General features: G+C 65.6%; 1 protein-coding gene across 3 annotated transcripts in view; it reads right to left on the bottom strand.

The window, feature by feature from the left end:
* The window catches only part of CBFA2T3 (CBFA2/RUNX1 partner transcriptional co-repressor 3), a 29,400-nt gene extending 20,766 nt beyond the window's left edge, over positions 1-8,634 (bottom strand). For all 3 annotated transcript variants that reach the window (XM_050904293.1, XM_050904295.1, XM_050904297.1), the window contains exon 1: positions 8,473-8,634. In XM_050904293.1, the coding sequence (XP_050760250.1) occupies positions 8,473-8,542 (70 nt within the window). In that variant the 5' untranslated portion in view covers positions 8,543-8,634. The remainder of the gene's footprint in view (positions 1-8,472) is intronic.
* Between the last annotated feature and the right edge of the window lie 6,047 nt (positions 8,635-14,681).

The raw sequence follows: 14,681 nt of genomic DNA, 5'->3' as shown, positions 1-14,681 counted from the left end.
GCTGCGCGGCACCGGGGGGGGGGGGGGGGGGGGGGGGGGGCTGCACGGCACCGGGGGGGGGCTGCACGGCACCAGGGGGCTGCGTGGGGGACACGGGGCTGCGTGTCACCGGGGGGGGGGGGGGCGCTGCGCGGGGCTTCGGGGTGTGCACAGGGGCTGGGGACCGCACGGGAACCCGAGGGGGGGGTTGAGGGGGGGGTCGTGCAAGGGGTGCACGGGGTTTGGGGGCTGCAGGGGGCTGGGGTTTGCAAAAGGTTCAGGGTTCGCGAGGGGTTGGGGGTGCTGAAGACTGAGGGTTGCAAAGCTGGGGGTGGGGGCCTGCATGGGGGGGGCTGCATATGGTTTGGGGGGCTGCAAGGGGCCGGGAGTTGTTTGCGTGGGGTGGGGGACTGCGAGGGGATGGGGCCAGGTCTTGTCTGGGGCCGTGGGAACAGCCAAGGGGCTGGGGCAGGGGCTTGCAAGGGCTGGAGCAGGGTGGGGGTGTTTGCAAGGGGCTGGGGGGCTGCGAGGGGCTGGAGTTGCGGTTGCTCCGCTTCCCTCTCCGGAGGCCTGAGGGCCGGGGTTGCAATAGGAGCAGCCACATACACAGCCACAAGCCCCACGGGCACAGCCCTCAACAGTCCACATGCCCGTCCTGGCCTGCCCTTGGGGTGCCCCCCACTCCGCTTGGCCTCGGCGGGGCTCCCTAGGGTGGCTGCGTGGCACCGGCACCACAGGAATGCCAGCGGGGCCCTTCCTCTACAGCGGTGCACGGCAGCGGTGCATGTGTTCGCGGCACTGCCTGCCCGTGCCAGGTCCCCGGCGTGCCCTTCCTGCACGCCCCGTGCCAGCGGCGGGGGGAGCATTAAAAATTTCTCTCCCCCTCCAGGTCCTACTACGATGTTGTTGCTTGCTTGTGCGCTGGGTAACGCAAACCCTGCTAATTTCCCTGCGAGCCGAAGCCCTGCCTCTTTGCGTAATTACTCTGCTTGGCAGCTGCCTTCTCTCTGCGAGTTGCTGTGCGGAGCCTTTGCCGCCCGTATGGTTGTTGTATTACTCATCCTCGCCCGCTTCCCAGGGCTCGGACTCGCTGGGAACCGCGGTAGCTCTGCCAGGCGGCGAGTCACCGCTGCACGGCCGTTGCACAACCGCTGCCGGCGTGTTGGGTAGCACCGCCGCTGCAGAACCGCTGCATGGCCACTCTGCAGGCAGCGCATGGCCCTGGCATGACCGATGCACCGCCACTGCATGGTCACTGCGTTGGCACTGCACGGCCGTTGCACGGCCACTACACAACTGCTGCATGGCCACTGCGTGACCATTGCATGGCCAGTAAATGACCATTGCATGGCCACTGTGTGACCACTGCACGGCTGCTAAATGACCACTCCATGGTCACTGCACAGCCAAGCTCCTCCCCAGTGTCACCCTGCTGATGGGGTCGCAGCAGGAGGGTGCTGCAGCACCCCGACCCAGCCCCCTCCACCCTGCTCTTGGCCATCCCGACCTCCAGCTCCGGTTTTGCATCCCTTGTTCCCAGAGGGAGGCCCACGGGGGGGCCCTTGCCCCGCTGTTGCACTGCCCGTGCTGGGGGAGCATGAAGGTCTCGACAGCTTTTGTATCTACACCGGTTGGCACGGGGTGCGCACGCTGCGCCGCGTCTGGGCAGCACCGCGCACCCTGCTGCTGTGCACCCCGCATGCACTGCCTGCCTGCCCTGCCTGCACTTCCCAGCCTGAAGCACTGGGGTTGTCCCCGTTCCTGCCCCTCCCAGTGCTGCCCTCATTCCCCACGGGGCCTTTCTCAAGGAGCCTCTTGTGAGCGAATGTCATGGCCCCACCGGCAAAGGGCCCACGAGCAGCGGAGGAAAATCCGCCCCCGCGCACAGCTGCATGCCCGCCCCGCCGCCCCCCAGCTTTGCATAGGCGGCACCGGCTGGCACATGCAAATGCCGGCGGTGCGTGTGCATTTGGACACGCGGTGCACGGCGCAGTCCCCGCCGGCGCGCACGTCGAGGCATCGCGGAGCACCAGCCATCACCGAGGCAGCCGGAGAGCGTTCCCCAGGCAGAGCCCCAGTTTTCTGGGGTGCCAGCACAGGGCTCCTTTGGGATCTGGCTGCTCACCGGGAGAGCAGGGACCTGCCCACGGAGGTGACCATGCTCTCAGCCGAACGGATTGTCCCACACATCCACCCCGATGCAGTGCAAGCCATCGAATACATTGCAAAACCTGCCCGTAAACGCCCAGCTGCTGCTGTGCCACGAACCCAGCCGGGCCCCATGGGTGACCAAACCCGTCCCCGCCAACCTGCTGACACCCTGCCCGTGGGCACCTCGCAGGGACCTGCCGGGAAAAGCCGCCACCTCTCCGGCTCCTGGTTAATTTGGGGTGTAGCTGAAGGATGCTATAAAATACCTGCTGGCTTGGCACCAGCTTGCCCCGTGAGCTCACGGGGTCTTTGCAGCAAAGGCAGACGGAGCCGGGCACAGCCGCCCCGCCGGGGCTGCCGCGCGGGCAAGAGCTGCCCGTGCACCGGCGGGACGGGCAGGCGGCAGCAGCACCGTAGCCCGCATGGGACAGCGTGGGCAGGAGGGAGCCACGCCGCGTCCCCCCCGGCGGCATTTGGGTGGCAGGGTCTGCTTCGTTTCTATTCCCCGCGCGCAGCCTGTAATTTTGGTCTATTGAAGTCATAATTCACTACTGTGAAAATAAACATTTGTGTTAGCTCGCTTTATTCGGCGAGCCTCGTCTGAATGTTAATAATTCCCTGCCGGCGTGCTTGCACGTGGCCTTGGCCACTGGGACAAAGCCCGGGCACCCATGGCCGTGGCCATGGCCACCTCCTTGCACGCTTTGGGTAGGATCTCAGCATCCTTCGCACGCTGTCCCCGGCGATCCCTGCATCCCGACACAGAGGGGATGGGGAGAGAAGTGCCACTTAGTGCTAAGCCAGGGATAACGAGGAAGCTGCCGCAAGATAAAGGTAATCTAAAGGTAATATTTAGAGTAAAGCAGATGGAGCCCAGCGCCCGCTCTGCGTGTGCCTGTCCCCGGTTTTGTTTGCTTGCTCTGTTTTGTGGGTGCTCCCACCCGCAGTGGGGATGTCCCAGCACCCGCCCTGCGCCATAGGCGAGCTGGGGCAGGCAGGAGGACGCCTGGGCCACCCTCCGGCTGTCCCCATGGCTGTCCCCATGGCTGTCCCCGCTCAGCCGCCAGCCGGGGCAGGGCTGGGCCCGGGGCTCCCCGGGTTTCTCCCTGCTGGGTGCGGGGGGCTGGTGCTTCCCCTCCGCATTTGCATCTTCCCAGCCTTTATCTTTCTCCCGGTCTCTGTATTGCTGCAATTACAGACACTTTAAAACACAATGATCTGGCTGTTAGCGTGATGGATGACAGAACCTTTCTGTCTGGTTTAAATCATTGCCGAGAGTGAGCAAACTTCCCCGGGTTAACCCCTTCGTGACCCCCCCCTCTCAGCCCACTCCTTGTCCAGCCCGGGCTGGTGGCTGCTGGCTGACTGCTGCGTGTGCCCCATGGCCACGCATCCACCCCACGCGTGGGTCCCCGTATGGGGATGGAGGGGGAGTCTGGCATCCCTGGGGTCAGTGCTGGTGGGGAAACACCCCCCAACGCTCAGCTCCCCGGGGACATGGGGCAGATGCGGCGCAGTGGGGCAGATGATGGGACCAGCCCCACTTTGGCAAAGCCGGCGGCCTCGCTCCACCGCGGTGGGAAAGCAACGGCCGGGCCGAGAGATAAGCGCCTGCCAGGGCTCGATAGCCTGCCTGGATCCGTCCCAGCTCAGGGCCTGGCAATCCGTCCCCCAACAAATCTGGAGCCGGGGCACGATGGGGCCCCGACAGGTTCCCACCCGGCAGAGAGGGTGGAAACTCCTGTAATGACTCGGTGTCGGTCACGCCGGCGCGTGATTGATGGCGCGGCGTGCAACAGCCCGGCGCGGGGATTAACTGCACATGTTACGGCAATTTGCGCTCCTCTTTGTTTTGAGGAGCCGGCATCTCCTGCCGCCGCGCATCCTGCCCTGCGCCCGCCGCTGCCCGTCCTCCCTGCTCCTGCCAGCACCGCTCCCACGGGTGTCTTGGTCCCACGGGAGGGTGTCGGTACCGTCACCCATCATTCCTGCTCACGGGACCCGCGGGGAGGAGGGATGTCCTCCATCCCTGCTGGGTGTGCGTGGGGAGAGGCTGCAGCGGGGTGGCTTGGGGAGCTGCCGAGGACCTGCCCCAGGCAAAGGGGCTCCCCAAGGCACGGCCTGGGGGCGAGGGGGGGGGCAACTGGGGCCTGGCGCGGCGTGAGCCAGCAGATAAGGTGCTCGCTGAGGGCGGATGAGGGCAACTGGCACCAACCCTCGCAGGAAATGGTCACCACCACGCGCCATCCGGGCCCCGTATCTGCCCGCGCACATGACCCCCGCCTGCTATCGGGGCCACGCACGCAGGCTGGGGGCAACGCGATGGGTGCCGCCGGCACACACTGCCGCCGGGGTAGCCCCAGCCCCGTGCCCCACTCGTGCCTTTGCAGCCCCCACAGTGTCGGGGGTCCCTTTTCACACCTTGTGGGTGCCCAACCGTCAGTCCTGACCCACTGCCTCTCTCCCTGTAGCTCTCACTCAGCCCCTCACACTGCATCCCGCCGGCACCGCAGTGTCCCTCCTTCTCCCCGGCTCTCCCGAGCTCCTGCAGCCCGGGCTCTTGCTCAGCCCTGTCGCTTCCCAGCGTGCCTGTAAGAGCTGATTGCTATTCAGGCTGCATCCCCCCCTTCGCAAGCCTCAGGCTTTTTAAAAAAGCCCACGGTGTTGGTTTATCACACCTTCCCCCTCGCCGCGCTGGTGAGTCATCCCCTCGCCCGCCGGTATGCCAAGCAGCCGGGAGCCACGCAGACCTGCCCCGACGCGGGCAGCACCCATGGGCACCCGCAGCCCCTCCGCCACGCCGTGCCAGGGGTCCTGCCGCAGCCCGGCTCTCGCAGGAGGCTTGTCTGGAGGCGAAGGCACCGAGCCGTGGCGGCGCTCAGCCCCTGGCGTGCCACAGGTTTCCTGTGTCACCCCCAGTGAGTCTGTCTGTCAGTCTGGGCTTCTCAACCTCTATCCGCTCCCTCTTGGGGAGCAGAGCATCCCTGGGTGCCTCTCTGCGGTTCTTGCTAGATGTGGCTGTGCCAGCGGTGCCTGCCCGGCACAGCGCCGAGCAGAGCTTGGGGACAGCGCGGGGCCAGGTGCTCACGAGCAGCCGCAGTGATGCAAAGCCCCACGCCGCTGCTGGGGTTCCCATTTTGCACGGGGATCCGTTTGCTCAGAGCATGCCTGCAGGGATGCCGTGCTCGGAGCAGGGAAGTGCCGGGATGGGAAGGGTCAGTGTGACCGCGGATGGTCCCGTTGCCCTGGCTGCATGCACGGATGTGGTGGCCTGAATCTCGGCGCCTAAATCCAGCCCAGAGCAAGCTCTGGGAGCCGGGCCGGAGTCCCCGGCATTCTTCCCTTGGCATTTTGCTTGCAGCAGGGGCCCTGGCTGGCGTTGCCTTTCCCTGCGCGTTAATTCATCGGGGAATGCGGGGGGGAGATAAGGGGCTGGTGGGGAGCCAGCGACTGGGGAAGATGGCTCGCCAGCCCGCCGGCTATCGCCCGCCGCAGCTGCATCCGCCGCGGTGACATCTGCTCGGCAGGAAGTGCCGCTCGCCAGCCTTTCTGAAGAAAGGGGGTTCGTTTGCGCCTGGCTTCCCTCCTCGCCCACTCGTGGGGGTCCCCAGCCTCAGGGCCACCCGCCCCGCAGCCGCCCCGGCCCCTCGCTTCCTCGGCCGAGGGCTGGAAGGAGCAGCCCCCCGGGCCGTCACCGCCGGGAAGGAGATCCGGGGGCTTTGCGGCTTTCGCACAACTTCCATAACATTAAAAGAAAACAAAAAATCCTGTTTTCCTGGCTGACAGATTCGTTCCTGCTTCGTGGCATTCGAGGGGAAACCGGCCCCTACTGCTTATCATCCCCGTTTGCCCTGTGCCGCAGGCTCCGAAAAATCACCGGCTTGGCTTAAACACTGGGAGACTTTGGGATACGGCACCATTCCTCTGGGTGCTTTAAGGTTTTGGGGCTGCTGGGGGCCAAGTGTCCAGCTTTTCTTCGCCACGGAGAGTCTGGAAAGTGTTTTAATTGCGAAGCAGAGACGGCCACGTGCTGCCCTGTCTCAGGGAGCTGGTGCTTTGGCGTGTACAGAGATGCTGCTGGTGCTCCCATGGGAGCAGCGCGCAGCGGCAACACCAGCAGCAAGTCCTGCCAGCCTCATCCTTGGCCAGTGGGAATTCACTGGGACATGCTGAACAAAATCCCCTGAGCTGCCCCGGCGAGCACAGCACACTGGCAGAGCCACGCACCCCGCCGCGGTGCAGAGAGTCCCTCCGGCTCCTCTGGTCCCTCGCCCGGGGAGTTCCCCTCTGCATGGCACTGCTCCCCTTTGCAGGGCTGGGCAAGGGGAATGGCGGTGCTGAGCCTCCACGAGAGCCGTGTCCTCGAGGCCTGGTCCCTAACACTGCCTGGGGCATGCGAGACCTCTGTGCAATGGCATCTCTTGGCCTTGCTGCAGCACCATGGTTGCCTCCCTGCCCCTCGCCGGCGGGCAGCCCCGGTGAGGTTAACAGCGGGTTCGCACTCCCCTTCTCCCCTCCAAACCAGGCTATACCTGTCTGCTTGCCAGCCCTCCCCATCCCACAGCCTGCAACTGCCTGCACCGGGCTCTTTAACGATGGGAATTTAATTAGCTTGCATTGCACTTCCAACACCACGCATCCCTGCAAAAATCAATCGGAGCTAGCAGGAGGCAGTGCGGCACAGCCTGCCTTCGCTCCGGCACGCAGCTTGGCTGGGGAGCAAAGCCCTGAGGCTGCTTTCAGAAACCCCTCGGGGCCAAAATGCCCCAGCACCGGGCTCTGGCCGTGTGGAGGTCGGCACCAATCTGTGCCGTGCCGTGCAGTGCCGTGGGGAGCCGCAGCTTCGTGGCGGGGAGGTCTGGGATTCGTTACGAGGTCCAGATGCGCCGCAGCAGCGGGGGACGTTGCGGCTGTCTCTGGCCACCTGCATCGTTTCCAAGTTCCCAGGCTAAAAGCAGGGCTTGTTATCAAGAGCAAAAAATGTGCCACCTCTGTTGTATTTCATTTCCCTTTCTCCACCTCTTCCCTGCCCGCTGCGCATCGGAGATAACAGCTCTCCGTGCCGAAGCCGGAGCGCGGGGCAGGCAACGGCCTCGCCAGCCCTATCGCTGCCTCGCCGGCCGCAAGGAAATCAGGAAGTTTGCAGAGATATTCCACCAACAAAATAAACATTTCTCCTGCCAAGCTCCTAACCGGCAGCTCGGCGAGCCCGCAGCAATCTGCACGGCTCCCCTCGCTGCAGCCTTCCGGTCAACGGTGCCTGCCGAGCCGCCGCGGCAGCGCTGCGCCCGCCCGGTCCCCGGCACCTTATCGGCGGGTGCCCCTCACCCAGGATGCGCCGAACGTTGCTGCGGGCGGCAGGTCTGGGGACAGGGACCCCAGCACAGCTCCCACCTGCGGCGAACCGGCATGGCACGATGGGCGCAGCACCCAGGGTACACCCCAAACTCTGCCCTCGAGCCTGTCCTCGCCACATCCCTGACCCACGGGTCAGGGACCGGGTGGGGACCCATGGGTGCCAGGACTGGGCAGCGGGGCAGGGGGCTGCGGCCAGAGCACGGTGCTGGTGGGGAGAGGGGCGTGCGAGGGGAAGTGAGGCAGAGGGCCAGTATTGTTCACTCCGGGCAGACGAATGCCGGTGACTCAGCCGGCAGCCGCTTTCCTGCCCAGTGCCGGGCACAGGCCCAGCAGGAACCCCCTGAGCCCCCCTCAGAGATGCAGCAACCCCTCGGCTGAGGCTGGGCTGTGGGGTGCCCCTTGCCCTGCACGTGGCTGTGCCGGTGCCGGGGGGATGCTCCGGCACAGGGCCACGGGATGCCCTGGCCCCGTGGAGCCTCGACGCTGCCACGCTGCAAGCAAACAGCAGCACCTGGACAGCCCGTGGGGTCGGATCCTGACCCCGGTGGCACAAACTTGCTGCACGCAGGATCCGGCCGCTGCCAGGGAGCAAGCATGGGAACGTGCTCCCGAGCCACGTGCAAGCTGCTGACCCGAGAATGAATAAAAACACCCAGTAAACAGAGTATTGAAACGCTGTAAATAAAATACAACCGTGGCTGATTACTCATTATGGAAGGTTAATTGCAGAGCAGGCTCTGCATGGGTCACCGTGACGGTGAGCCCGTGGTGCCCCGCGGTGCCAGTGCCATGGGCTCGGCCATGCCCCAGCTCCCCACTCCCATGGGGATGCACCGATGGGCACCAGCTGCGTGCCACCCTCGGGGAATATCTGCCCGCCTGAGGCTGCGTGTGACATTGGGGTGAGTCACGTGCGCCACGGCATGGCACACGGTGCGGCCACGGCCACCCGCCGCCTTCCATCCACTGCTGCCTCGGCCTTACCTTGGCCGGTCCTGCCCGCCGCCCTGGCCCAGGAGGGGTGGCTGTCCAGCTTGGGGGGTCCCCCGGGCATCCCAGGGGTTGGGTGTCAGCACCCCAGCGCCGCGAACCTCACAGCAGCCGGCACAGCCAGCCTGTTCCCACGCGTCGGTACAGGAGCCGCGCCGGGGAGGGAGATATTGAGCACCGGCGGGACGCGGCGGGGTGCGGAGCGTCCTGCCCGCTCGGTGCCTGCCCTGCCGCGAGGGCCGTTCATGTGATGGCCGGGGCCGGGGTGGCAGCAGAGCCGTGTCCCATGGCGAGGGGGAAGGTGAACAGCTGCCGGGCAGTGATAATGCGGCGGGTGGGGGGAGGCCGGGCAGCTGCGCCCATGTCCTTCCCCAACAGGAACCATCTGCGACCAAGCCCAGCTCTGCCTTCCCTATCAGCCATTCCGGTCTGACTTTCCAACAACTTCCCCTTTGCGCCGGCTTCACTTCCTCACTGCGAGGGGCCGGCGCGGTGCAGCTTGGCGCAGGCAGCGTCACGCGGCACGGCAGGATCAGCGCGGTGCAGCACGGCATGGCACGGCTGTCGTGGGGTACCTCGGCGCGGGCAGCACCGTGCAGCATGGCACGGCAGAACCAGCATGGTGCAGCACGGCATGGCTGTCAAAGGTGCAGCTCAGCACGGGCAGCACCATGCAGCATGGCACGGCATAGCCGGCACGGTGCGGCATGGCATGGCGTGGCATGGCGTGGCGTGGCGTGGCGTGGCATAGCTGTCAAGTTGAAGCACTGCGCTAGCAAAGCAGTGAGGCACAGCCAGCATGATGCAGCCCAGCATGGCATGGCCGGCACGATGCAACACAGCACAGCGCGGGACAGTGTGGGAAGCACAGTACAGGATGGTGCAACCGGCACAGCATGGCCCATGCAACACGGGGGTAGCTGCAGCACAGCGTGGTGCAGCCCGGCACAGCGTGGTGCAGCCCGGCACAGCGTGGTGCAGCCCGGCACAGCACGGCCGCTGCAGTGTAGCACACCATGGCCAGCACGGTGCAGCCCAGCACAACCAGCACGCTGCAACACCGAGGGCTCGTCCCTTTTCCTGCAGCCCTGCAACCCGCTGGCCCCTTTGCCTGGGGACGGGGATGTCCCCTGGCTGCCGCTGCCCTCCTGAACCGCAGCTGCAGCATCAGCACCGTGCACGAGCCACACAGGCTCCCCGCACCAGCCTGGCTCCAGGCATCGCCCTGGCCTGCTCGGCGCTTGCAATAACCCCCCCCCCAGCAGGTACGGAGCCCCCCTTTGCAGTCCATCCCTGCACCCCCAGGCCAGCCCTCCCCACGCCGGGGCCTGGGCTCCCCGACAGCCGCCAGCGAGAGAAACAACTTGTTAGAAAACCGAAAGGCGACTCCGGGCTGCAGGTGGGAGGGAGGAAACGTGTCCTAAAAATACAGCAGCGCCTGCACGGTCCCCGAAGGTGGCTGAGCAGATGGCGTGTCTCGGCGGCCACCTGGGCTCCCGCAGATGGTACCCAGGGCTCCCTGCTTCGTGCCCCCAGCCTGGGGCTCCTGGGGGGGGAGGAAGGAGAAGGGACAGTGGGGTGTACGTGGGGAGGAGGGTCCCAGAGCATGGGGGTGCAGGGGTGCTGTGCTGTGCGACAGATGAGGCGAAACGGGGTGTCACCGGCAGGGTCTGCAGCGTCTCTGCACTCTGGGTACAGCCCGGGGTCCCAGGGGATGGCGAGCGCGGTCTGCGTGCTGCAGGGAGATGAGGGGAAGCCCCGGCACGGGGCCAATGCGCCTGGGGAAAGGGCCACACGGCTACAAACCACAGCCCCAACCCAGCCGGGACGGCGTGCACCCAGCCAAGGCTGCGCACCCAAGGGGGGAAACTGCAGCTGCCCCCAGCAAGCCTCTGCCCCAGACCTGCATCCTGCATCCTGGCGAGGCTGGGGGGTCCCAGCTCCATCCTACCCACCCTGGAGATGCCCAGTGCCCCACCGGCGAGGGCAGAGCAGCCTGGCCGTGGGGACCAAGGGCTGGCAGAGGTTTCGGCTGCGTGGGGCTGTGGGCTCCCAGCTGCCCGCCCACCGGGCAGGAGGGTTTCCACCCATGTTTCGTGCTCTTGCCTCTTCTCCTTTTATTTCTGGTGGGATGGGCTGGCCGCAGGCCCAGGTGGGCTCGGCATCGTCGGCTCGGGGTTTTGCCAAGCCGCCCTGCAGCGAGGGTCAGGCAACAAGAGATGGAAAGCACATGGGGGATTAAATGGCAGCGGCTGCTCCTGGAGAGTGTCCCGGGGCAGCGAGTCAAAACCAGAGGGTTTCAGGGCCGGCCAGGAAAATCCCACCCAGCTGCGGCCCCGTGTCCCCCACGTCACCTGCGGCGGGAGGGTTTTCTCCGCAAGCAAACAGGCGAGCACCTGCCCAGGCAGCTGCAGGCGCCGTGCATCAGCGGCACTGGGCTGCCGGGGGCCGGGGAATGCCCCAGCGTGGGGGGAACCCCTGGGGTCCCGGGGTCTGCCCCGGCATGGGGGGAACCCCTGGGGTCCAGGGTCTGCCCCAGCACGGGGGGAACCCCTGGGGGCACAGGGTCCTCCGCCTTGGCTTGGGGGGAACCCCTGGGGGTGCGGGGTCTGCCCCGTGCAGGTGAGCCCCCTCCCGCCCAACCTCCGGGGAGCCTGCCAGCGCTTCCAGCCGGTTTCTGTCTGAGTCAGAGCCGCACGCTTGGTGCCGAGCAGAAACTTCCCCCCTGGTAAAGGAGAAGCGGGACGGGCTCCCACCGCCCCCACACTCAGAGCAAGAGAGCGGCAGGAAGGCAGAAACCCCCGGGGGGGCAGACGGGGCCCCGCCGCGGCACCCATCACCCGCCTTCGCACTTACCGGGGCCGTGCCAGCCCCGTGCTCGGTATGGCACGCTTCCCCGCTGCTTGGGAATGCCCCGGCGGGCGCCCACTTCACCCCGTGTTGCTGCCCATGCCCACGCACCCCACTGCCTGCAGCACCCCGCTGCCCGCAGCACCCCGCTGCCTTCCCCTTTCCATTTGAGAGCGATGCGGTCACCCCGGGCAGGGGGAAACCCGAGGTGAAAGGAAGCGGCAGCAATAACCGGTGAGCAAAACACCACCGGCAGCTGCTGGAACCAAAAAGAGACCATCGCCTCCCAAAAGCCGGCGCTGCCTTTTGGGCTGGGGGCGGGCACGGCCCCGGCTGCCTGCACGCGTGCAGCTGGGATGGAGGTTTATACACCGATGCCCAAATCTGCCTCTTCCACCCCAGGGAAATGTGGATGCGGGAGCAAAGGCAGGAGCCGGGGATGGGAAGGAGAACGGCGGCCAAGCTGGGGAGATGGGAGCCACCGAGAGTTCACATGAAACACAAAGATGAATTCTTTAAGGAAAAAAAAAGGGGGGGGGGGAAGGGAAAAAAAAAGAAATCAAAGGGATGTGGAGAGGGAGATAAGAGGGAAGACAGAGCAGGGAGACGGAGGGAGCGGAGAGGATGCGGGTAGAGGGAGGCAGGAGGCGCGGGCGGAGGCGAAGCCGGGGAGCCGGGGGAGCTGTCTGGCACGGTCTCTATCGGCTCTCTCCATCACGGTAACCTAACCTCAAGTAGTTTTTCACTGAGATTGGAGTGATCAGGTAGGGCTGCCCTCGCAGGCAGCTGCAGGGCTGTGAATAAGCACCTGCTTATCTCTGCCCAACGGCTGTGCGAGGCTGCAGATTGCGGGGAGGACGGGGAGCTGCCTGCCGGCTGCGATTTCCATATCAGCGCCCTGCAGCCGCCTGCACCAAATAAACACAACAGCCCCATGGACAAAAGGTTAATTATCAATTTTCAGAAAGAGAGAGAGAGAGGGGAGGGGGAGAGAGAAGCAGAACGGCCGTCGCCAGCCGTGGGGACGTGCAGCCGTCCCCAGCCGGGGTGCTGGGCTCTGTGCCCCAGGCTCAGGGTCCCTGAGCATCCCCGAGGCTGTGCCGGCACCTCTGGGGCTTCAGGGTGCGGGACAAGGGATGGGGATGGGGATGGGGATGGGGATGGGGACGGAGATGGGATGGGATGGGGATGGAGATGGGGATGGGGATGGGGAATGGGGACGGAGATGGGGATGGGGATGGGGATGGGGACGGGGACGGAGATGGGGATGGGGATGGGGATGAGGATGGGGATGGAGATGGGGATGGGGGATGGAGATGGGGATGGGGACGGAGATGGGGATGGGGACGGGATGGGGATGGGGATGGAGATGGGGACAAGGATGGGGATGGAGATGGGAATGGGGATGGAGATGAGGATGGGGATGGGGATGGAGATGGGGACAGGGATGGAGATGGGGATGGGATGGAGATGGGGATGGAGACGGAGATGGGGATGGGTCTGTGTGTGCACAGGGGCAGTGGGATTGGGAGGAGATGTAGGGGGAAAGGACCCCTCACAGCCGCCCGGCTCAGCCCTGGCTGGGCAGAGGCAGGGCTGGAAGAAGGCACATTCTCCCCTCCTCATGGGCATGCAAGTCCCTGCCGGCTCTGCTTCCCACAGCCACGTTTCTGCATTCAACGCCTTCCTCCTCTTATCGGAGCAGCCGCGGGCTCCCAGCTCGGCTGGGGCACAGGGCTCAGGGAGAGATGGGGAGGGAAGAGGTGCCCTGTTTGCCCCAGCCCTGTGGGAAGGGAGAGGTGGGTGGTGGCATCCCCCTGCTTGTAGGTTAGCCCGAGTGAAGCCATCGGGGACCCTCGTGGGCTCTTAATCCCTGTGCTTGGGGTCAGGGCTTGCCCCTCACTCCTGCCGCTTGGGAGCAGGATGTTAAATGGGGCTGGGGGTGCCGGTGCTGCCCTGCTGTAACCCACCCTGCACCCCACGCTCGCTCGGGCAGGGGTTGGTGCCACGAGGCTGGGAAACTCCTCTCCCGCTACAGCCATCCCTGCACTGGGATGGTTTTCCCATCCTGCAGTGTGGTCCTACGCTGAGCACACCCCGGCCGGGGAGCACGGCCCCACGTGCACTCGTGATGCTCCCGGCTCGCACGGGGAGACGCGGAGCCCAAAAGCGCTGCATGGGGCAGCAGCCGCCATGCCGCCGGGAAGCCTCGAGCCCACACGGTGCCAGATTTAGCCACCGACATGCTCCTAAAAATAACCGGGAGCCGGGAGGCTGGTGAGCTGCATCTGCTGCCACCGGGAGCGGACAGGGAGCTCCGGCTCTCATCCTGTGGGGCTGGGGTGCATGGGACGGGGTACACGCGGTCGGGTGCATGGGGCTGGGGTGCAGGGGCTGGCCCCAGCACAGTTCAGCTGCAGGAGTGCTTGGAGCCACTGGCATGGGAGGATGCAGCCATCCCTGTGCCAGCCCAGTGCCGGGGACAGGAGGACACCGGAATGGAGACGGGATGGGGTTGGGATGGTCCTAATCCGCCGGGGGAATTAGATGTGCAGCCGCGGCTAAGAATATTGGGGGTTAATAATATTTAGCACTTAGGCAGGGCTTTTGTGCGCGCAGGGCTTTGCAGCTCTCGCCTGATGGATGCTCGTAGGACCCCGGAGTGGCGAGGAGCTGGGTTTCGCTGGGCGATTTGGGGTGAGAAGTGGGAGGCAGAGCCGGAGCTTGGAGAACCGCGGTGCCTGGCAGGGATCGCTGTGCTCTCCAGTGTAGCCCCGACCTGCCCCACACCCCGAGAGGGGTCTGGCCTCCGGCTGGCAAAACACGCTAAAAATACCAGGGTAAGTGTATGGGGGAATGCAGGCGAGGTGTGAGCATCCCGGGCTGGAGCAGCCAGCCCCCTCTTCCCCCCCCCCAGCTTCATCCCAGCCCCTCCAAGCTAACTCCAGCCCAAAATACTAACCCGGGGCCCATCTGGTGTCCAACTGAGGAGCACAGATGTGTTTGGGATTTCCGAGCCGGCTGGCAGCCGTTCAGACCTGTCGCAAGCTGCACCTGCTGCAGGATATTTTCCCTTCTGGATTTAATCCCCCCCCCAATCCCCCCCCAGCAGCCCCAGGCACCCCCCCAGGGCTGGGCTGGTAGCAGGAGACCCCCCCCCAAGTGACGACCCTCCTGTCCTGCACCCATCCCTGCCATAAATATGGATGTGGAAGCAGGAGAGGGCTGAATTAAACGTGCAAGCGGGGAGGCTGGCATTGGGGAGAGGGGCCGTGTGGTGCCCAAATCTCAGCCCCCCTGCCAGGAAATGCCGGGGGGGTATCACAGCTCCCCCCCCCCCCCAGGATGGATTT

This window comes from Gymnogyps californianus, chromosome 12, assembly GCF_018139145.2.
Source record: "Gymnogyps californianus isolate 813 chromosome 12, ASM1813914v2, whole genome shotgun sequence".
Taxonomy (NCBI): Eukaryota; Metazoa; Chordata; class Aves; order Accipitriformes; family Cathartidae; genus Gymnogyps; species Gymnogyps californianus.
This window is presented reverse-complemented; position numbering and strand designations above follow the sequence as displayed.